Genomic DNA, 24,787 nt, shown 5'->3' on the forward strand with positions numbered 1-24,787 from the left:
GTAATTGCCTTAGTCCGGTCAATCAATGCTAATTACTGTGAGATTAAAATGACTGTATAAATTAGAGCTAATAAAAATATTTTTCACTGAAGAAGAAAGGAATTAAATTTGTGAGAATTTTTTTAGTTAGCAAAACTAATTATGTATTCTCCACATAGCTAGTCCTTTTATAGCCAAAAAGGTTAATGAAGCCTTTTATTAACCATGTATACTACGTTTTAAATTCATGTAGGAAAATTCTATAACAATGATCATAAAATTTTCGCGTTAGTAATATTGCGTAGTTTATTTTGTATTCTGTTACTTTTTTTTTTTTTTTTAATTTCGGAAAAATGGATTTGAATTCTTAAACATTACACTTAACAATATAAATAAAATATATATAGTTAATATCGATAATCAATGATGTTTCAAATTTTTATTAAAAATTTAGTACTTTTATTAAAATAAATAATTGTCTCGTCAAAACAATAAATTTTTATTTAGGAATACTATATATATAAAGCAGTTTACTTATTTATAGCATTAAAACGTAACATAAATTCATTAAATTAGTAGAGAAAATTCTATCTTTACTTTATTAGTATGTTGTTCAATATTCTAGCAATGTTATTGAATAAGAAATAAATAAAATAATATTTCAACTGAAAAATTAATCTTTTCAAAAAAAATTAAAATATATTTTTTTTTTGTATTTAAATATTAGAAAAAGAATACAAAGTAATTAACAATTATTTTTTTATTTTATTTTTTTTTTCTTTTTTTTTTTTTTTTGTATCTAGAATTTACATGTATAACTATATATTTTCCATACAACTATAATTGTTTATTTTAAAAAGGTTAATAATGCAGTTTATTAACCAACATGCAATAGTTAAGTAAAAAAAAAAGAAAAAAATTAATTAATGTTTTTTTTATTTTTGTAATTTAAATACACAATAAAATAAATTTTTACTTTTTTTAAATGGAATTTAGCAGTCGAAAAATAGAAAAAAAGGTATTGACTAAAAAAGATTAATGTGATGTATTTTTGTTTAAACATTAATAAGAAAATTTTATATTAACTATAATAAAATTTTTGTGTTTTGTAGTACTTAATTTAATTTGAATTTTATCAATTATTTACGCTAGTTAATTTGAGCGCAATAAATTTGAACTGTTAAATATAAATCATAATATAAGTTAAATAAATGTAATTAATGGTTTATTAATTTCCTATTCATTACTTTGCTAGAGTATTGAAAAAAAGGATTAACAACGAGCATGTAGAGTTTCTTCTACCATTTAAATTAATTTAAATTTGTTTTTAATACTATGAACCATTGAAATGTGTATGGTTTCCTTCATTGAATATTTATTACTTTTATGAGGCATTTAATTATTTTAATAAAAATCCTTATTTTATTAAAAATTTAAATGTTTATTAATTATAGTTTTAAATCACATATATATTACTTGTAATGTTATGATTAATGTTTAACAATTCAAATTCACTTCTTGCTAATTAGCAAATATAAATAACAAAATACAAAATAAGTTATACAAAAATGCAAACACAAAAATTTTATTATTGTTAATATAAAATTTTCTCTTTAAAATTCGAAGATAAAAATTTGCCAGGAAAAAACTTTTTATCAAGTTTTCTTCCATTATTAATAACTTGAACATTTTTCTCACACTATTCAATTCTTTTTTTTTTCATTTATCTTGTACTTTCATGTCTATTTATTTTCCACATAGCTATTAATTTTTTTCTCAAAAAGGTTAATAATTCCTTTTATTAACAAATCTTCAACTCTAATAATTCTCAATTAAGACTTTTTTTTTTTTTCCTTTTTGTGTTTTTTTTTTGTCATGTCGGTTAGCTGGTAATAGTTCTTCATCCAACTTTTTTTCTTCTATATTATCCTCTACATTTACTACCTGATTTATTTACTTTACATAATTTATATTTTTAATTTATTAAATTATCATTCAATCAATTTGCTAGAGTAATGAAAAACAAATTATTAAAGAGAATATGGAGTTTTCTCTAGTAATTAAACAAATTTTAAATATAATTTTAATTATATAAACAAATAAACTGAAATAATGTGGTTCATTGTGAATTTACTTTGATAAAAATTATGTATTTTTATTAAAAACATATATTCTCATTAATTATTAATTTTTAAGTACAAAATATTTATTGCTTCTTATAAGTAATTTTCAGTAATTTAAGTTCACTGCTTTGAAAAATAATAAAAATACTTAAATAATATAAAAAAATTTTAATTGTATTAATATCACTTAACGAAAGTTTTATTCATAAAATTAAAAAAATATTCTTATGAAATTTTTTTTTTCTAAAAAATTTTTCTATATTAATTTTCTTTTTTTTTAAAAAACAAAATACATCTCTATAAAAAAAAATTTAGACAAAATATTAATTTTTCTTTTTTTTTAACTGGATCTTTCGCATTAGTAATCCTATATATTCTGTTAAACCATTAGTTTTTATTCTCTTAATGGTTATAAAACCTACTAAAAAGAAACTTCAAAATATTTTATTCCTTATTTTTTATTTTTTTTTTTCCCTTCTCTTTCTTAGATTTGGATTCTGCTTTATTTTCTCTCATTTCTTTCTTACATTCGGATTCTGTTCTATTTTCTCTAATCTCTTTCGTAGATTCGGATTCTGTTTTATTCTCTGTCATCTCCTTCGTAGATTCGGATTCTGTTTTATTGTCTCTCATCTCTTTCCTACATTCGCCTAAAAATTTCACAAATTCCATGTGGAGTTCTTCCTTAACACTACGAATTAATTTTCGTTTTTCTTCTTCTGAAATATCACTTCGATAAAATATTGCAGATAGATCATTAACCTTGTTGGCTGAAATTTTATTCCATTCCTTATTCCATTTTTGGTCTCTCAATTTAGGGTCCATTTCACTTGCTTCTTTATTAAATAACTCCCGCAAAAGTGGAGTAATGACATTATGCCATTGATCGCAAGGATTCTTGTATTGACCCGGATTTTCCCATTTTTTTTTTTTATTATCTAATGGACATTCTTCTAGGTATCCTACAGCGTAAGCTTGCTTTTTTCCTGCTATCTTACCCTCTGTTAATACTCTTTCATATTTTAATTCATTTTTTTTTTGTAGTATATTTTCATCAATCAATGTTTTATAGGAATAACACTATGGATTAAATAAAAATTTTTTTAAGGATGTTTCTTTTATTAGAATAGTAAATCAAATGGAATGCCAAGAATATTTAGAAATAAAATATATCTATATGTATATTTTTTGTAAAAATTTTTACTTACGTTATAAAAACATTGATATATCCAAATTAAAAGAAGGAATGTAGTAATTTTTAAATATAAAGTTAACGTTTTCATATTAATATATTTATAGAATAATACTAAAATGGAAGTTGTTAATTCAGATGTAAAACTGTTTCAATCTTCAGTAATACTAAATTATGGATTTGTAATATTAATTTAGATATTATTATAACCTATATTAATTTCCTTAATTTTTTAAATAGAAAATTATTTTCATATATGAAATATTATTTCTAATTATATATTATTACACATGATATTATGGTTACTTTAAATAGGAATAATATTCTTAATTTTTTAAAAAATAAAATAAGAATGTTAATTTACAAATAAATATAAAATATAAAAAATAGGATAAAGCTATTTTAAAAATATTTTATTAAAATTTAATTTATCTTTAAAGTATGTAAAAAAATTAAATATTTCTAATTTAGTGTACATAAAAATTATAAATGATGTACATTAAATGTTAAAGAATTTTTTTATTTTTTTTTTCTAAACTACCAATTTCTGTGAATTATGTCGAACTTTAAATTATTTTATACACAGTATATTATGATTTATATATATGAATCTTTGTACATTATAGAGATATATCTAACACAAAAAAAGAAAAAAAAACTATATAAATTAAAAATTTTTTTACTTATGTATTTGTCATGCAGTATACTACATTTTTCAAAAATTTTCACTTAATATAAAACTAATTTTTGTTTGTGTATATTTTTCTTTTAAATATAACTTTCTGGATTTTTCTAATTTACTTTTTTTATCATAATTTTTTTTTTTTTATTTTTATTATTTATAAATATTTATACAATATATGTATATATTTATTTTTTGTTATAACTAATTTTTAAAAAAAATTACTTTTTCAACTATTTGAAAAAAAATAAGAAAAATTTTATTAAGTACTTAAATTCAAAAGAAAAAGTGAAAATAGTTATTTACTTTAAAGAAATTATAATAACAAATCTTATAAAAAGAATATTAAAAAGTTAAATAAATTAATTACAATTTAAAAAAAAAAAAAAAAAAAAAAACAATTTTTTTAATCATACATTTACAGTAAAAAATATTTTTTAAGAAAAGTTTTATTTTTTGACAAATTTGTTTCATTTATTCTAAAAATAAATTTTTATAAATTTACTTTTTTACGAGTAATACTTATCAGTTTCAATTTAATATAAATATTATTTACTGCATATAAAAATATATCTTTAGTTAAATATAATAGATATTTTCTTATAAAATTCAAAAGAATGCATTTTTATTGCGATATAAAAAATATCAAGAAATAAAGATAAAACAGAATTATAAAATAACTATTTGCATATATATTATTATAAACTTCTAATTAAGTATAAAAAAAAATTATTTTTTTTTTTTTTTTTTTTTGCCATTATAGATTATATTGATAAGTGTTGATTATTATTACGATGTGTTTATTTTCTTTTTTATTTCTAGTATTATATATTTAGCACACTTTTTTATTTTTCATTTTACTTACGAAATTTAGGTAACTCATTTGTATAGTATTGATTTATTAACTGGGTGTTAGATGACTTTGCTAGAGTGCAAAACAAACTAATTAATAAAGAGCCCTCAGAGATGCCTCTACGATTTTGTTGTATTTATATATATTTTTATATGCGCTGAACGAGTAATTCTTAATTATGTGCTCTACTTCGTTCCTCATTCTTTGATTTCAATAGGCATTTATTTATAAAATAAGAATCCTTATTTTTATTAAAAATTTAAAACCTTATTGAATAAAGATTATTATTTAATTGTAATTTATTTATTTCATTGTCATGAGTTATGTTAAGCAATTTAAATATATTGCTGTTGAATTAATAAACATAAACAATTATTAAAAATGCAAATTAATTATATGGATATGAATTACGTGAAAATTTTATTGTTATATGTATAAAATTATCTCTCACAAATTAAAAATATAAATATTATGCAAATTAAACTCTTTTATATGTAAATAACATTTATCTGTTTAAGATATCATTTTTATTGTACTAAATCTTATTCCCGATTTTTATTTTACGGATTTTCTCTCTTTTATTAAATCTTTTTAAAAAAAATAATATATTTTTTTTTTATGTATCTCCATTTATTAAAAGAAAAAATAAAAAATTCAATAATTTTTTTTTTTCTTTTTTTTTTTTTTTTTGCATGTGCGTGACGAACTAAGTATTCTTAATATAGCTAGTTCTTTTTATTACAAAAAAGGTTAAAAACGCCTTTTATTAACCAAGTTTGAAGGAATTCAACAATTGTCCCTTGCTAATATAAATTTTTTCTTAAAAGGTTAAATTTTATAAGGAACCTTCGTAAATATTAAGATTGAATTTTAATGAGAATTTTTATTTTTTATATTTAATTTGTTAGAATCTTAGACGTATTATTAATAAAAAGTGGTTCGTTTAAATACTATCATTTTTAATATTTTAACACTAATTTTGCTCTAAAAAATAATCATAAATTTAATAAAAGTATGTTTTTTACGATTCATATTTTTTTAATATTATATGTATAAGTTGTTCTTACGAGTAAAAATATTAAAATATAAAAGTGTCTTACATTTAACATAGATATTACATTATATTAAAATAATTTGAATAGTGTGTGTATTGCAGATATACAAACTTAAATTATCCAAATAACAGTTCATGAAGTATTGAAATGATTATAATTATTATAAATAAGATAATGTTCCTAAGGAAAAGAAATTATTTAAATCCATGATTCATTAATGGTTGTTTAATTAAATTTCTCGTGTCAATCTAATAAATTAATAAGGAAAATATAGTGTAAGCACCACATAATTTTAATATAGAATTTTTTATTTTTTATAAGAAACATTAAATATGACTTATTAGTTAATTATTTTTTTTTTAATATAAGTAACACTCTAAAATGTAATTTCCTTAATATTACATTTTAGCTTAAAATAAAAATATACATTCTATAATAGTCTGCACATTTTCCTCCAAAAAAAAAAAAAAAAACTAATTATTTTTTTTAAGATTACATTTTTTTTTTGTAATAAAAGAAATATCATCATAATATATATTTTTTTTTAAGTGCGCTCACTTTAAGAGCAAGGATATATATATATATATTTTTTTTTTTACATGCTTTTTAAATAACTATTTTAGAGAAGACATTTATGATATCAGATTGTCCTTGCGAATTAGCATGTACAATATGAAATGTTTTCATTCTATTTATTCGTCTAAAATTATACAAAAAAGGTCAATAGTATTGTTTATAGAGCAATGTATTAACCAATTGATTTATTAACTGGGTGTTCGGTGACTTTGTGGTTAATAAAAGGCTTTATTAACCTTTTTGGTAATAAAAAGGACTAGCTATATGAAGAATATGTAGTTGGTTATGGACACGAAAAAAAAAAAAAAAAACAAAAAAAAAAATGATCAATTTTTTTTGTTTGTATTTTTATAAAAAAAAAGACCATCAGGAAAAAAGAAAGTTGATTAAAAAAAAAAAAGATTTTCTTTTTATGAAACGAAGTAGGATTTTAATGAATTTTGTAAGAGAAAATTTCATACATATAACAATAAAATTTTGATGTAATTAATATTTATATAATGTTTTTTGATATTTGTCAATAATTGTTTATGTTTGTTAATTCAATATTAATATATATTAATTGCTGAATGTAACTCATAATAAATAAACAAGTAATTTACAATTAATTAATAATTAATATTCAATAAGGATTTAAATTTTAAATAAAAATCAGGATTTTTATTAAAGTAAATAAATGCCTATTGAAATCAAAGAATGAGGAACGAAGTAGAGCACATAAATAAGAATCACTCGATCAAAGCATATAAAAATATATATAAATACATCAAAATCGTAGAGACAACTCTACATGCTCTTTAGTAATTTGTTTGCTCAGTACTCTAGCAAAGTCACCGAACACCTAGTTAATAAAACACTAACCAACAAATCACTTCTCTTTTTCTTTTTTTGAATGCTATCTTTCTTATCATTAAATATTTTTTCAGAAAAAATAAATATACTTTTTTACGTATTTTCTTTATAAAAATGAAACTAAAAAAATTATCAAGTAATTTTTTTTTTTTTACTTTTTATATATATCTAACTCTTGCATGACTAGCTATATATTTTCCATATAACTATTTATTCTTATTCTCAAAAAAGGTTAATAATTTCTTTTGTTAACCAATTATGTAAGCTATATACATAGAGATTAATAATTTGTGACAATAATGTAATTTTTATAACAATTAAAGTTGGTTGATACATTTCTACATACTCTTCAAGAATTTGTTTGTTCATTACCAAAATAATTGAATATATAGCCTATAAATAATATTATTGATCTCTTTTGTACTGTATTTGGATAAATAAATAGAATAAAAAAATTATATATTTGTACCTATTATATTACAGGGCCAATATTCAATCATAAATGCATACACTAAAATAGTTATTTGAAAAGTATATACGCTAAAAAAAAAAATTATACTTGCACTAATAGTGAGTAAACTATAAAAAATAAGCAAATAATGATGATTTTTTTTTGTATGTGTATTTACAATTATATAAAATAAAAAATATATCATATATATATATATATATATATATTTTATATATCAGTAACTTAAAAACAAATATTACAATAATATTTTTTTTATTCTTTTTTTTATTTAAAAAAAAATATTACTAAAAAAAAATCATTTTTAATTTTTTTTCTTGAGGAAATGAGTAAATATACGAATCACTATGATGTCTGTATTTTATTTTAAGTTAAAATGTAATATCAAGGAAATCACATTTAAAGTGTTGTATAAATTGGCTTAAAAAAAAATAATTAATGATAAGTAAAATTTGATGTTTATTAATGAAAATAAAGATTTTTAGATAAAAATTTTAATTAATCTAAAATTAAATTGCATAGAGTTTACTATGCATTCTCTTTATTAATCCGTTTGTTTTATAATATCAAATTCATTAAATAGGAAATTGGTAAATCATTATTCAATTAATAAATCAATCGTTCGTAGAATATAAAAATATAATTATAACATAAAAAAGAAATTCTTTTTTTTTTTTATTAAAATGAATAAAACATAATTAAAGAAAAAGAGTTTACAACAAAAATAAAAATATTAAAATATTTTTTTATGAGTGCATCTGTTTAAACAATATTTTTTTTTAAAATATCTGTTTAAAAATTTTCTCAAAACACTATGTATATATAGGTTTTTTTTAATTTATTTATAGTTTACTAACTGTTTATATGATTAAAAGATAATAATATCTTTCTTAAATCAAATGATTTATTAATAAATCAATTGATTAATAATATAAAATATAAAACACTCAAAATATGCAAATGTGTCACATGAAGTCACATAAAAAATATTTAAATTAATAACTATAAAAAAAAATAAAATACTTAGTTTTTTTATTTTACATTTTTGTTTCACTAAAAATATATTTTTCTTGAAAATGCATGTTAACATTCACTTTTTCTTATATTTATGGGTAAATATATGGAGTAAATGTAATTAAAAAAATTAACTTTATATAAAAAAAAAAAATTACATTTTAATTTATTAAAAATTTTTAAGAGAAAATTTTTATTATAATATTTGATATAAATTGAGGTCAAGCACTATTATTAATAAAAATATAAAAAATAAGTATTTTACATTAAAAAAATACTACATTTCTATATTGTTGATTTAATAAATGAGCATAGATATCCATAAAAATATAAAGAGTATTCTTTTATATTAAACAAACTCTCCTTATTAAATAATTAATGTTCTAAAATTAATCCTTATACTTAATTTCTGTATTTTTATTTAAAATATTGTAAAAGTTATAGGAAATACTATATATATTTCATGTTAATAAAATTTTAAAACATATGTATTCGTTGTAAAGGTAATTTTATAATATTCAAAAATATTGACTCACTTTATAAATGTTATTTGTGTATTTGTTATCTCAATAGTTGGTTAATAAAAGATATTATTAATCTTTTCAAGAATAAAAAGTAATAGCTGTATAAAAAATAAATAGTTAGACATGCAAATCCTAAATAAAAAAAAAAAAAATTAGTTAATTTTTTTTTGCAAATTAAAAATATATAGAAAAAGTATATTTATTTTTTTTTGAAATGATTAATTTGTTCCAATATTAAAAAGAAGAGTTGTTACTAAAAAAGTTTCTTGTAATATATTTTGTTTAAATTTATATAAGAAAATTTTATATTAATGATAATAAAATTTTTGCGTTTTGCAGTATTTACATAATTTACTTTGCATTTTGTTAATTATTCATGTTTATCAATTTGAGAGTAATGTATTCGAATTTCTAAGCAATACTTATAACATTATATATAAAAAGCATGTAATTAAAATTGATAATTAATGAGAATCTAAATTTTAAATAAAAATAGAGATTTTTATTAAATCAAATAAATACCTCTTAAGAACAATAAATAATCAATGAAGTAGGTTATATATAAAATAGTTTAATGGTTTATAACATTAAAATTATACTTAAATTCATTAAATTAGTAGAGATAACTCTATATACACTTTATTAATCCTTTTTTTTAATACTGCAGCAAAGTCATTGAGTAGGAAATTAATAAATCAATACCTCACCAAATATTTTAATCATTAATGAGAAACATAACTGGTTCTCTTTCTTTATTAAAAAAAAAAAAAAATTATATAATAAATTTTTAATGTAATTTAATTTATAATTTATGGTTAATTATATTGAATATATTAATAATTGTAGAAGAAAATTGAGTTAATTATTAAAAAAAAAAAATGTTATAATTATACATTATATCTATCACTTAGGATATAATTTTAAAATTGTGCATATATTTCCATTTTATAACGAAGATTCTATAATTAAAAAAATACCACTATTTAATTAATAATAACCATATATTTATAAATGTTTTCTGGTTGTGCAAATACAAATAAATATCATTTTAAGACATAAATTACTGGTGTACTTTAAATGCTTTATATATAGTCCAATAGAATATTGTATACAACAAAAGAAATAATTTAGTTAAAGTAAAAGAAATGCTCTATTTTTATATATATTCCCTATCTGTATAAAAAAATAAAAAATTGTTTTAAATAAATGCATTTCTTTTAATCACATATAAAAATTTATTTTAATAAAAAAAATAAAAAAGAGTTGTAAAAAATTAAATACAATATAAATTTTCTGATATATATTTTATTAACCTCTTATAATTGCTGTTATATATTTCCATCACCTATTTCATATTCACTCGCATCATAATCATCGTTATATCCCGAATCTTCTGAATAAAGATCTTGGTTATTCTGCATTCCAAAGCCTGCCTTTTGTTTTAATATAATATTAATTTAAATAATTAAAATCAAAAAAAAAGGATGAAAATATAAACTTTTAAAATGTACATTTTTCTTACTCTATTTTCCCTATTTATTTTTTTATGTAAAAGAATAAGTAAAATACCAAATATAAACATAATAGCAAGGCTTATACACAGACGCGTAACATTAAATTCATGTGTTTTGTTCATATATTTATTTTCCATAAAATAATTATTATTAAAGGCAACATTTCTATTATTAAATAAATTATGAATGTAATTATTTTTACCATTGTAAGAATTATTTTTAAGTGTTGAAAGTTTTTCATATTTTTTTGGTAATTCTTTTAAATGATTTGGAGCAGAGTTCATATCTCCTAGGTGGTTCATAATAACATTAAGATATTTTTAATATGTTTTTTATGATATTTTTTATGTTATTTTTTTTTTTAGATAAAAAAATTATTATTAATTTTTAAAAATTGTATTAAAGATATGACAGTAAATATATTTATAAAATTATATTTAAAAAAAAAGAATCAAATAGGATGAGAAAAAAAAGTTGTATTAATCAAATTTTATATTAACAGTATTTAAAATAAAAATATATAGTTGACATATCAATTTAATAAAGGTTAAATTTTTTGTAGTAGTACTAAAACATTATTTTAAAATATTAATTATAATATATTATAATAGCTTTATCTTTTTATATATATTTACAAGAATACATCTAATTTAATATTTTTATGAAATAGAAAAAATATTAGAACAATAATCAATAAATTTTGTAATTATAAATAAATAATCATTCGTAGCACCTTTACTAAAATTATTACTTAAAATATATAGAATGCTTCTTTGAAACTAACAAATAATATAGATAAGAAAAAAATTAAAAAATAGAAATCCTAAATTAAAGAAAATTTTATAAATAGTTTATTTTTAATATATTTTCAAAATATTTTTAAACAAAAAAAATTAAATTTTTATTAAAAAAAAAAAAAAAAGATAGAAGAAAAAGATATAAGTTTAAATAATAAAAATAAAATAAAATGTATTATAGTTATAAAGATATTTATTACTTTATATAATTTATTCTTTTTAATTTTTACAAAAAATATAATTTAAAATTTTATTAATTATATTGTTAATAATAAATATATTTTATTAAAACATTTGAAATATTTATCTATAATTTTTTATTAAATATTTTCTTTTTTTCATGGCATTAAAATTATTACATAAGATATGATTATATATATATATATTTAATCTTATTAATATCAATATTTTCTTATACTGTTTTGTTATTTTTTTCCTTTCATTGAATAACATTTTTTACAAGATTATTTAGCCAATTTTAACTTATTTAAATACTTTTTTATTATATTTATATTGATTCATAAAAATATATGAAATACTTTATTATTAATAAATTAAATATATAAGTTATATTAAAAGAGGTAAATAAAATATTCTTTAAATATACTTTTAAGTACACTTTTCTTTTTTTTTCTGATTTCATCATTATTTTAATTTAAGTTTTTAGATTTTATTAATGTTAAAAAATATATTTTTCCATATATATTTTTTTTTTCCCTTTATTTATTTTAGTATTTATTGTTTTTTTATTTTTATCGCAATTCTTGATATTGTTCTTGCGTAATATTAATCGAAGATTTTATTATTAATATTTTTAAATTGTTGATTATAATTTAACTCATTAACATTTTTATTTTTAATAAGAATATATTATAAACAAGTTCAAAAATACTAAAATAAAAAAAATTGATTTATTCAAAAAATTAAAGTATCCAGAAAAGGTTTATCAATGTTCTAAATCTTAAGAAAGGTAAGTTATAATTTTTTTTATTTTTTAATATTAATACGTTCTGTTAAAAAAATGATTTAAATAAAATAATAATTTTTTCCTTGTTTTTTATAAAAATAATCAAATATATTAACTTTTTATTCAAGCATAAAATTTACATAATTTTACATAAAAAACCTAAATTCACAAGTTTAATTAAATAATTTTATCTATTAAAAATTTATTTGATATATCTTCAAAAAACAAAATCGAATACAAAAAAAAAAATAAAATTATTTGACTTTCAAATATCTATTATTCTATTCTTATCAATTTTAATTACTTATTTTAATGTATATCTATTTATTTACTAATTACTTATAATCAATAAATATTAAATAATTAGGTTTCTATATTTTAATTACTCAGTAAAAGCTCTTTTTAATTTTTTTTTTTTTTTTTTTTTACATACACTTTCTCTCTTTTCACTTACCATAATATTATATTAATTTTATTCCATTTTGCATTATAAAAAATATATATATATATATATAAATATAAATAAAAAAAGTATTTCATTGTAATAACGTTTAAAAATAGTTAACATTAATATATATTTTAATAATTATTATTTCAAAAATATTTGTTTTAAAAAGTACTTCACGTTGATTTATTAATTACCTGTACGGTGGCTTTGCTGGAGTATTGAACAAATAAATTAGTGAAGAGCATCTAGAGTTACCCATGCGGATTTAATGAATATATGAATAATTACCATTGTTATAAACAAGTATACTATATTTGTGTAGACTATTTTGTTGATAATATATTAGTTTTTAAGAGATATTCGTTTAATTTAATAATAATTGTATTATTCTAATTAATGATATAAATCATCATTGATTATTTATTAGTGCTTATATAAATTTTTAATGGTAATGTTAGTAGTAATGTTTAACACTTAAGTATAATGTTAAAATTAACAAATGTGCAACAATTAATAAAATACAAATTAAATTTATATAATTAGTATACACATGAGAATTTTATTATTCTTTCATCTTAAAATTTTTTCTTTTTAAATTCCAAAATATAAATTCTCTACAAAAGAAAATCTTTTGCAAAAAAAAATAAAATATTTCTGATATTTTTTTTTATCATTTTTCTTTTTTTTTTTTTATATAGCTCTTGCATGGCTAACTATGAATTTTCCAAATAGCTAGTTATTTTCATTCTCAAAAAAGTTAATAATTCTTTTTATTAACCATACGTTAAGACTGTAAGAATTTTATTAATACAAATACAAAAATTTTTTTCTCTTCATATTTTCTTTTACTTGCATGTGCTCTTTTTTTTTTAACTTTCTAATTTTTATTTAACTATTTTTATTTTTTAATTACTAAAAAATAAAATGAATAGAAAAATTAATTTTAAATAAAGCAATTCAATAAAAAGGCTTAGAGTGTTAAAAAATACCATGTAAAACGGAGAAAAAAGAAAAGAAAAATTATAATAATTTAAATTATAATTATAATAATACATATAATTATATTATTTGGCACTAATAGTAATCATAAAATATATGACGTTTAATGTTTAAATAACAAATATAAATTAATAGTGTTATTAAAAGGAGCATTTTAACTTATACAGTTATTCATTTCACTATGATTTCTAACTAATAAGAATTTACAAATATTCCTCAAAAAGTGAATATTTTTAATAATGGTAAATTTTATTTTTATATAAGGTTAAGCAATAAAATATATTTTAGGTGTAATAATGTATTTTTAATTTCTTTTAATAAAATTAAGTTTTTTTTTAATATATTTTTTTATGTTCTTTTTTATATAGAAGGAAAATTTATTAATAATTTCTCATTTTTCTAATAAAAATCTTTTTTTACTTCTTGTAATGCTTTAAAATTGTTTTATTATCTGGGTGTTCGGTGACTTTATTAGAGTACTGAAAAAAAAAATTAATAAAGAGCATGTAAAGCTGCCTCTACGGTTTTGATGTATTTATATATATTTTTAAATGCTTTGAATGAGTGATTCTTAATTACGTAATCTACTTTATTCAGAATTCTTTAATTTCAATAGGCATTTATTTACTTTAATAAAAATCTTTATTTTTATTAAAAATTTAAATCCTTATTGAACTTTGACTAATAATTAAATGTAACTTAATTATCTTTTTGTTGTAAGTTATGTTCAGCAATTTACATATATTGCTGTTGAATTAACAAACATAAGCATTTATTAAAAATGCAAATAAATTATATGAATATTAATTACGTGAAAATATTATTTTCATATGTATAAAGTTTTCTCTCATAAATTCAAAATACAAATATTATGCATATTAAACTCATTACAAAAACATTATTATCATTTGCAAAAAAAATCTCTCTCCTTCCCCAAAAAAAAAAAATTAAAATCTTTTTATTTTTTCTTTATTATTATCTTTATCTTTTTCGAAAGAAACATTTCTCAAAAAAAAATTCCAATAATTTTTTTTTTTTTTTTTTTTTAGTTAGCACAACTAACTATGTATTCTCCACATAGCTAGTTCTTTTATAGCCAAAAAGGTTAATGAAGCCTCTTATTAACCACATTTATAACTATATATTTTCCATAAAACTATTATCGTTTATTTTAAAAAGGTTAATTATACATTTTATTAACAAACATGCAAATGTTAAGTATAAAAAGAAGAAAAAAATTAGTTAATGTTTTTTTAATTTTTGTATTATAAATACAAAAAAAAAATAAATTTTTACTTTTTTTAAAGGAATTTAGTGATCGAAAAATAGAAAAAAAAGTTATTGACTAAAAAAGCTTATTGTGGTGTATTTTTGTATAAATTTTAATAGGAAAATTTTATATTAACTATAATAAAATTTTTGTTTTTTGTAGTACTTACGTAATTTAATTTGAATTTTATCAATTATTTATGCTAGTTAATTTGAGCGCAATAAATTTGAATTGTTAAATATAAATCATAATATAAGTTAAATAAATGTAATTAATGGTTTATTAATTTCCTATTCATTTCTTTACTAGAGTATTGAAAAAAAGGATTAACAACGAGCATGTAGAGTTTCTTCTATCATTTAAATGAATTTAAATTTGTTTTTAATATTATAAACCATTGAAATGTATATGGTATTCTTCATCGAGCATTTATTGTTTTTAAGAGGCATTTAATTATTTTAATAAAAATCCCTATTTTTATTAAAAATTTAAATCCTTATTAATTATAGTTTCAAATCACATATATTTTACTTATAATGTTATGATTAATATTTAACAATTCAAATTCACTTCTCGTGAATTAACAAATATAAATAACAAAACACAAAATAAGTAATACAATACTACAAACACGAAAATTTTATTATTGTTAATATAAAATTTTCTATTAAAAGTTCAAAGATAAAAATTTTCCGCGAAAAAACTTTTTATCAATTTTTCTTCTATTTTATAATAACTTGAATATTTTTTTCAGACTATTCAATTCTTTTTTTTTTCATTTATCTAGTACTTTCATGTCTATTAATTTTCCATATAGCTATTAATTTTTTTCTCAAAAAGGCTAATAATTTCTTTCATTAATAAATCATTAACTCTAATAATTCTAATAAAGACTTTTTTTTTTCCTTTTTGTGTCCTTTTTTTGTCATGTAGGTAAGCTGATAATAATTCTGCATCGAACTTTTTTTCTTCTATTTTATCCTCTACATTTACTACCTGATTTATTTATTTTTTATAATTTACATTTTTAATTTATTAAATTATCATTCAACGAATTTGCTAGAGTAATGAAAAACATATAATTAATGAGAATATAGAGTTTTCTCTAGTATTTAAATGGATTTTAAATCTAATCTTAATGATACAAACAAGTAAACTAAATAATTCGGTTCATTATGAATTTACTTTGATAAAAATTATATATTTTTATTAAAAACATATATTCTCATTAATTGTTAATTTTGAAGCACAAAATATTTATTGCTTTTAAAAGTAATTTTCATTAATTTAAGTTCACTACTTTTAAAAATAAAAAATATACATAAATAATAAAAAGAAAAATTTAATTAAATTAATACCACTTAACGAAAATTTTATTCTTAAAAATTAAAAATATTCTCATGAAATTTTTTTTTTCTAAAAAATTTTTCTCTTTTAATTTTTTTTTTTTTTAAAAATAAAATATATCTCTATAAAAAAAATTTAGACAAAATATTAATTTTTCTTTTTTTTAACTAGATCGTGCGAATGAATAATCCTATATTTTCTGTTAAACCATTAATTTTTATTCTCTTAATGGTTTTCAAACTTCTTAAAAAGAAATTTCAATATATTTGATTTCTGATTTTTTATTTTATTTTTTCCCTGCTCATTCTTAGATTCGGATTCTGTTTTATTGTCTATCATCTCTTTCATAGATTCGGATCGTGTTTTACTGTCAGTCAACTCTTTCATAGATTCGGATACTGTTTTATTGTCTATCATCTCTTTCATAGATTCGGATACTGTTTTATTGTCTCTTATCTCTTTCTTACATTCTTTTAAAAAATTCGCAAATAGTCCGAAGAGTTCATCCTTAACAGTATAAATTAATTTTTCTTTTTCTTCTTTTGAAATATCACTTTGATTAAATATTTCAGATAGTTCATTAACTTTGTTCGCTGAAATTTTATTCCATTCATTATTCCATTTTTGGTCTCTCCATTTATCATCCATTCCAATTGTTTCATTTTTAAATCGCTCAAACAATGTTGGATTATTGACATTCTGCCATCGATCGTACGGATTCTCGCGTACTAGCGGAATATACCTATATTTTTTTTTTTTTTCTTTTTTTTTTTTTACTATTGGACATTCTTCTTGGCATTCTTCAGCGTACGTTTGCTCTTTTCCTGCTATGTCTCCCTCTGTTAATACTCTTTCATATATTAGCTCATTTTTTATTTGCAATCTTTTTTTATCAATCAAAGTTTTATAAGTATAGCACTATGGATAAAATAAAAATTTTTTAAAAGAATGTTTCTTTTATTAGAATAGAAAATCAAATGTAATGTCAAGAGTAATTAGAAATAAAATATATCTATATGTATGTTTTTTGTAAAAATTTTAACTTACGTTATAAAAACATTGATACATCCAAATTAAAAGAAGGAATGTAGTAATTTTTAAATATAATGTTAACGTTTTCATATTAATATATTTATAGAATAATATTGAAGTGGAAGTTGTTAATTCAGGTGTAGAATTGTTTCAATTTTCAATAATACTAAATTATGGATTTGCAATATTAATTTAGATATTATTATAACGTATACTAATTTCCTAAATTTTTAAAATAGAATATTATTTTCATATATGATATTTAATTTCTAATTTATTATTATTACATATGATATTATGATTACTTTAGATAGGAATAATATTCTTAATTCCTTAAATAAATAAAATATGAATGTTAATTTACAAATAAATAAAAAGATAGTAAATCGAATAAAGTTATTTTAAAAACATTTTATTAAAATTTTATTTATCTTTAAAGTATGTAAAAAAATTAAATATTTTTAATTTAATGCGCATAAAAATTATGAATGATATACATTTAATGTTAAAGGATTTTTTCTATTTTTTTTTTTTTCAAAATTACCAATCTCTGTGAATTATTTTGAACTTAAATTATTTTATATACGGTATATTATGATTTATAAATATTAATCTTGGTATATTATAGAGATATATCTCCATTAAAAAAAGAAAAAAAACTCTATAAATTAAAAATTTTTATACGCATGTATTTTTCATGCAGTATACTACATTTGTCACAATTTTTCACTTAATATAAAACTAATTTTTGTTTGTGAATATTTTCCTTATAAATATAACTTTTTTGATTTTTCTAATATACTTTTTTTTATCTCAATTCCTTTTTTTTAATTTTTATTATTGATAAATGTTTATACAATATATGTACATATTTATTTTTTGTTATAACTATTTTTTAAAAAAATTACTTTTTCAACTATTTCAAAAAAAATAAAAAAAATTTATTAAGTACTTGAATTCAAAAGAAAAAATGAAAATAGGTATTTACATTAAAGAAATTATGATAACAAATCTTATAAAAAGAACATTTAAAAGTCAAATAAATTAATTACAATTTAAAAAAAAAAAAAAAAAAAACTATTTTTGTAATCATACATTTACAGTAAAAAATATTTTTTAAAAATAGTTTTATTTTTTTACAAATTTACTTAATTCTAAAAATACATTTTTATAAATTTACTATTTTTCGAGTAATTCTTATCAGTTTCAAATTTAATATAAATGTTATTTATTGAATATAAAAATATATCTTTAGTTAAATATAAAAGATTTTTTCTTATGAAATTCAAAAGAACGCATTTTTATTGTGATATAATATATATCAATAAATAAAGATAAAACAGAATTATAAAATAACTTTTTGCATATATATTATTATAATCTTCTAATTAAATATAAAAATAAATTATTTTATTTTTTTTTTTTTTTTTTGCCTTTATATATTTATTTGATAAGTTTTGATTATTATTACGATGTGTTTATTTTCTTTTTTAATTTTAGTTTTATATATTTATAGCATACTTTTTTATTTTTCATTTTACTTACCAAAAAATTTAGGTAACTCTTTTATATAGTATAAATAAATTCATCAATTGTTCTTTTCTCATATAACTTTTTTCTTAAAAGTTTAAATTTTATAAGAAATCTTTGTAAATATTAATGGAGAATTTTAATAAGAATTATTATTTTTTAAATTTAATTTGTTAGAATCTTTCACATATTATTAATAAAAAGTGATGTGTATAAATACTACCATTTTTAATATTTTAACACTAATTTTTCTCTAAAAAATAATCATAAATTTAATAAAAGTGCATTTTTTATGATTTATGTTTTTTTAATGTTATGTGTTGAAGTTGTTCTTACATATAAAAATATTTAAAATATATAAGTGTCTTACGTTTAACATAGATATTACATGATATTAAAATAATTTGAAAAGTGTGTGTATTGGAGATATAGAAACTTAAATTATCCAAATGACAGATGATGATGTATTAAAATTATTATAATTATTATAAATAAGATAATATTCCTAAGGAAGAGAAATTATTTATAGTTCTGATTTATTAATGGCTGTTAAATTACTTTTCTTGTGACAAAGAAATAAATTAATAAGGAAAATGTAGTGTAAACTCTACTTAATTTTGATATAAAATTTTTATTTTTATTAATAAGCATTAAATATGACTTGTTAGTTAATTATTTTTTTTTTAATATATGTAACACCTTAAAATGTAATTTCCTTAATATTACATTTTAGCTTAAAATAAAAATATACATTCTATAGTAGTCTGCACATTATACTCTAAAAAAAAAAAAAGAAAAACTAATTTTTTTTTTAAGATTACATTTTTTTTTTTGTAATTAAAAAATATAATCACGGTATATATTTTTTTTTAATGTAAATATCCACACAAAAAAAATAATATTATTTATTTATTTTTTTTTAAGTGCACTCACTTTAAGTGCAAGTGTGTATATACATATTTTTTTTGTTTACATGCTTTTTGAATAACTATTTTAGAGAAGGAATTTATGATATCAGATTGTCCTTGCGAATTAGCATGCACAAAATAAAATGTTTTTATTCTATTTATTCATCTAAATATTATACAAAAAAGGCCAATAGCATTGTTTATATAACAATGTATTACCGGATATAAACAACATAGGTAAAGCTAAATATGTTCACTGTACGTCAAGATAACTTAGTGATATTAAACGGAAATAGATTACAATATAAAAAAAATTATTTTCAATAGTTACAACTTGTGAAACATTTGTTTATTATATTAAAGGATTTATGGTATTGATTTATTAACTGGGTGTTCCGTGACTTTGCTAGAGTACTGAACAAACAAATTAATAAAGAGCATGTAGAGTTGTGTCTACGATTTTGATGTATTTATATATACTTTTGTAAGCTTTGAGCGAGTGGTTTTTAATTAGGTGATCTTCTTCGTTCAGCATTTTTGATTTCAATAGGCTTTTATTTACTTTAATAAAAATCCATATTTAATATTCATTATTATTTAATTTTAATTTATTTATTTATTTGTTATGAGTTATATTAAGTAATTTAAATATATTGCCGTTGAATTAAAAAACATAAACAATTAGTTAAAATGAAAATTAATTATATGAATATTAATTATGTCAAAATTTTATTGTCATAAGTATAAAATTTTCTCTCACAAATTAAAAATATATATGTTATACAAATTAAACTCTTTTATGTAAATAATTTTTTATATGTTTAAGATATCATTTTTATTGGTACTAAATCTTAATCTCTATTTTTATTTTACCAATTTTCTTCTCCTTTATTTTAATCATTTTAAAAAAATAAATATATTATTTTTTTTTTTTTACGTATCTCTGTTTTTTCTTTAAGAAAAATATCAGAAAAAATTTCAATAATATGTTTTTTTTTTCTGCGTGTGCACAACCAACTACGTATTCTTCATATTGCTAGTCTTTTTTATTGCCAAAAAGGTTAATGAAGCCTTTTGTTAACGAAGTATACTATGTTTTGATTTCATGTAAGAAAATTTTATAACAATTATGATAAAATTTTCATGTTAATAATATTGCGTGGTTTATTTTGTATTCTGTTACTTATTTATATTTGTTAATTTCGCAAAAATGGATTTGAGTTGTTAAACATTACTCATAACATTATAAATAAAATATATATAGTTAATATGGATAATCAATGAGGTTTCAAATTTTTATTAAAAATTTAGTATTTTTATTAAAATAAATAATTGCCTCTTGAAAAAAATAAATGTTTATTTAGGAAGATTATATATATAAAGCAGTTTACTGGTTTATAGAATTATAACTTAACATTAATTCATTAAAATAGTAGAGAAAATTCTATCTTCTCTTTGTTAATATATTTGTTCAATACTCTATCAAAGTTATTAAATAAGAAATAAATAAAATAAATATTTCAACTTAAAAATTAATCATTTCAAAAAAAACGTAAATATATTTTTTTTTTGAATTTAAAAATTAGAAAAAAAAAACAAAGAAATTAACAGTTAATTTTTTTTTTTTTTTTTGCATCTAGAATTTGCATGTATAACTATATATTTTCCATACAACATATATGGTTTGTTTTCAAAAAGCTTAATAATACATTTTATTAGCCAACATGCAATTGTCAAGTAAAAAAAAAAGAAAAAAATTAGTTAATTTTTTTTTTTATTTTTGTAAATTAAATACACAAAAAAATAAAATTTTACTTTATTTAAAAGGAATTATATGGTCGAAAAATAGAAGAAAAAGTTATTGACTAAAAAAGTTTATTGTGGTGTATTTTTGTTTAAATTTAAATAAGAAAATTTTATATTAACTATAATATAATTTTTGTGTTTTGTAGTACTTACGTAATTTAATTTGAATTTTATCAATTATTTATGGTTGTTAATTTGAGAGCAATAAATTTGAATTGTTAAATATAAATCATAATATAAGTTAAATAAATGTAATTAATGGTATATTAATTTTCTATTCATTACTTTGCTAGAGTAGTGAAAAAAAGTATTAACAACGAGCATATAGAATTTCTTCTATCATTTAAATGAATTTAAAATTGTTTTTAATACTATAAACCATTGAAATGCATATGGTCTCCTTCATTGAATATTTATTGTTTTTATGAGGCATTTAATTATTTTAATAAAAACCCTATTTTTATTAAAAATTTAAATCCTTATTAATTATAGTTTCAAATCACACATATTTTACTTATAAAGTTATGACTAATGATTAACAATTCAAATTCACTTCTCGTTAATTAGCAAATATAAATAACAAAATACAAAATAAGTTATACAATACTACAAACACGAAAATTTTATTATTGTTAATAAAAAATTTTCTCCTTAAAATCCAAAGATAAAAATTTTCCACTAAAAAACATTCTATCAAGTTTTCTTCTATTTTTTAATAACATGAATATTTTTTTCACACCATTCAATTCTTTTTTTTTCCATTTATCTAGTACTTTCGTGTCTATTTATTTTCCATACAGCTATTAATTTTTTTCTCAAAAAGGCTAATAACTCCTTTTATTAACAAATCATTAACTCTAATAATTCTCAATAAAGACTTTTTTTTTTTTCTTTTTGTGTCCTTTTTTTGTCATGCAGGTAAGCTCGTGATAATTCTACATCCAACTTTTTTTCTTCTATCTTATCCTCTACATTTACTACCTGATTTATTTACTTTCCATAATTTACATTTTTAATTTATTAAATTATCATTCAATGAATTTGCTAGATTAATGAAAAACAAATTATTAAAGATAATATGGAGTTTTCTCTAGTAATTAAATGGATTTTAAATCTAATTTATATTATGTAAACAATTAAACTGCAATAATGCGGTTCATTGTGAATTTACTTTTATAAAAATTATGCATTTTAAATAAAAACATATATTCTCATTAATTATTAATTTTTAAGTATAAAATATTTATTGCTTTTTATAAGCAATTTTGAGTAACTTAAGTTCAATGCATTTAAAAATAATAAAAATACTTAAATAAGAAAAAATTTTAATTATATCAACATCATTTAATGAAAATATTATTCCTAAAAATTAAAAAATATTCTCATGAAATTTTTTTTTTCAAAAAAATTTTTCTCTTAATTTTTTTTTTTTTAAAAAATATAATATATCTCTATAAAATGAATTTTGACGAAATACTTATTTTTCTTTTTTTTAACTAGATCCTCTGCATGAATAATTCTATATTCTCTGTTAAACCATTAATTTTATTAATCAAAAATATTATCATACTTATAAAAAATTAATTGTTTCATAAAATCAAATATCTTATTTTTTTTTTTGTTTTTTCCCTGCTCTTTCTTAGATTTGGATTCTGCTTCATTTTGTTTCATCTCTTTCATAAATTCGGATTCTGTTTTATTGTCACTCATCTCTTTATTATATTCGGATTCTGTTTTATTGTCTCTCATCCCTTTATTAAATTCGGATTCTGTTTTATTTTCTCTCATCTCTTTCCTACATTCGTCTAAAAATTTCTTAAATTCTAAGAGAAGACTTTCCTTAACACTATCAATTAATTTTTTTTTTTCTTCATCTGAAATATCTCGTCGACGAGATATTGAGGATAGATCATTAACTTTGTTAGCCGCAGTTTTATTCCATTCAACATTCCATTTTTTTTCTTTCAATTTAGTGTCCATATCACTGGTTTCTTGATTAAATTGCTCCCACAATTGTGGAGTAATGACCTTATTCCAATAATCGCACGGGTTCTCGTATTGAACTGGATTCTCCCATTTGTTTTTTTTATTATCTAATGGACATTCTTCTAGGCATCCTTCAGAGTATGTTCGCTTTTTTCCTGCTATGTCACCCTCTGCTAATACTCTTTCATATTTTAGCTCATTTTTTTTTTGCAATATATTTTTATCAATCAAAGTTTTATAGGAATCACACTATGGGTTAAATAAAAATTTTTTAAAAGAATGTTTCTTTTGTTAGAATAGAAATCAAATGGAATGTTAAAAATAATTAGAAATAAAATATATCTGTATGCATATTTTTTGTAAAACATTTAACTTACGTTATAAAAACATTGATACATCCATATTAAAAGAAGGAATGTAGTAATTTTTAAATATAAAGTTAACGTTTTCATATTAATATATTTATTAAATAATATTCAAGTGGAATTTGTAAATTCAGGTGTAAAATTGTTTCAGTTCTAAATAATACAAAATTATGGATTTGTAATATTAATGTAGATATTGTTATAACTTACATTAATTTCTTATATTTTTAAAATAGAAAATTATTTTCATATATGAACTGTAATTTCTAATTTTTTATTATTACATATGATATTATGGTTACTTTAAATACAAATAATATTCTTAAATCTTTAAAAAATAAAATAAGAATGTTAATTTACAAATATATAAAAAAAATAATAAATCGCATAAAGTTATTTTAAATATATTTTATTAAAATTTTATTTATCTTTAAATTATATAAAAGAATTAAATATTTTTAATTTAATGGACATAAAAATTATAAATGATATACATTTA

At 18.2% G+C, this 24,787-nt stretch overlaps 4 protein-coding genes across 4 annotated transcripts, besides 9 other annotated features; all 4 read right to left on the reverse strand.

Moving 5' to 3' along the window:
• Positions 1–232: 232 nt before the first annotated feature.
• Positions 233–678: a repeat region.
• Positions 679–2,546: 1,868 nt separating this feature from the next.
• Positions 2,547–3,385, reverse strand: PGAL8A_00328700 (fam-g protein; the record flags this gene model as incomplete). The annotated part of the gene is made up of 2 exons (XM_028672314.1): positions 2,547–3,182; positions 3,311–3,385. The coding sequence occupies 2 exons, from the start codon at positions 3,383–3,385 to the stop codon at positions 2,547–2,549; spliced, it is 711 nt and encodes a 236-aa protein (XP_028528878.1).
• Positions 3,386–4,868: 1,483 nt separating this feature from the next.
• Positions 4,869–5,287: a repeat region.
• A 1,561-nt stretch (positions 5,288–6,848) lies between these two features.
• Positions 6,849–7,316: a repeat region.
• A 2,285-nt stretch (positions 7,317–9,601) lies between these two features.
• Positions 9,602–10,019: a repeat region.
• Positions 10,020–10,647: 628 nt separating this feature from the next.
• PGAL8A_00328800 (hypothetical protein) lies at positions 10,648–11,117 on the reverse strand (the record flags this gene model as incomplete). The annotated part of the gene is made up of 2 exons (XM_028672315.1): positions 10,648–10,748; positions 10,919–11,117. The coding sequence occupies 2 exons, from the start codon at positions 11,115–11,117 to the stop codon at positions 10,648–10,650; spliced, it is 300 nt and encodes a 99-aa protein (XP_028528879.1).
• A 2,106-nt stretch (positions 11,118–13,223) lies between these two features.
• Positions 13,224–13,727: a repeat region.
• A 753-nt stretch (positions 13,728–14,480) lies between these two features.
• Positions 14,481–15,176: a repeat region.
• A 413-nt stretch (positions 15,177–15,589) lies between these two features.
• Positions 15,590–16,045: a repeat region.
• Positions 16,046–16,886: 841 nt separating this feature from the next.
• PGAL8A_00328900 (fam-g protein) lies at positions 16,887–17,783 on the reverse strand (the record flags this gene model as incomplete). Its single annotated transcript, XM_028672316.1, has 2 exons — positions 16,887–17,579; positions 17,709–17,783. 2 exons carry the CDS (start codon positions 17,781–17,783, stop codon positions 16,887–16,889), a joined length of 768 nt encoding a protein of 255 aa, XP_028528880.1.
• A 2,722-nt stretch (positions 17,784–20,505) lies between these two features.
• Positions 20,506–21,212: a repeat region.
• Positions 21,204–21,642: a repeat region.
• Positions 21,643–23,485: 1,843 nt separating this feature from the next.
• PGAL8A_00329000 (fam-g protein) lies at positions 23,486–24,375 on the reverse strand (the record flags this gene model as incomplete). The annotated part of the gene is made up of 2 exons (XM_028672317.1): positions 23,486–24,172; positions 24,301–24,375. The coding sequence occupies 2 exons, from the start codon at positions 24,373–24,375 to the stop codon at positions 23,486–23,488; spliced, it is 762 nt and encodes a 253-aa protein (XP_028528881.1).
• Positions 24,376–24,787: the final 412 nt, after the last annotated feature.

This window comes from Plasmodium gallinaceum, assembly GCF_900005855.1.
Source record: "Plasmodium gallinaceum strain 8A genome assembly, contig: PGAL8A_v1_97, whole genome shotgun sequence".
NCBI lineage: Eukaryota > Apicomplexa > Aconoidasida > Haemosporida > Plasmodiidae > Plasmodium > Plasmodium gallinaceum.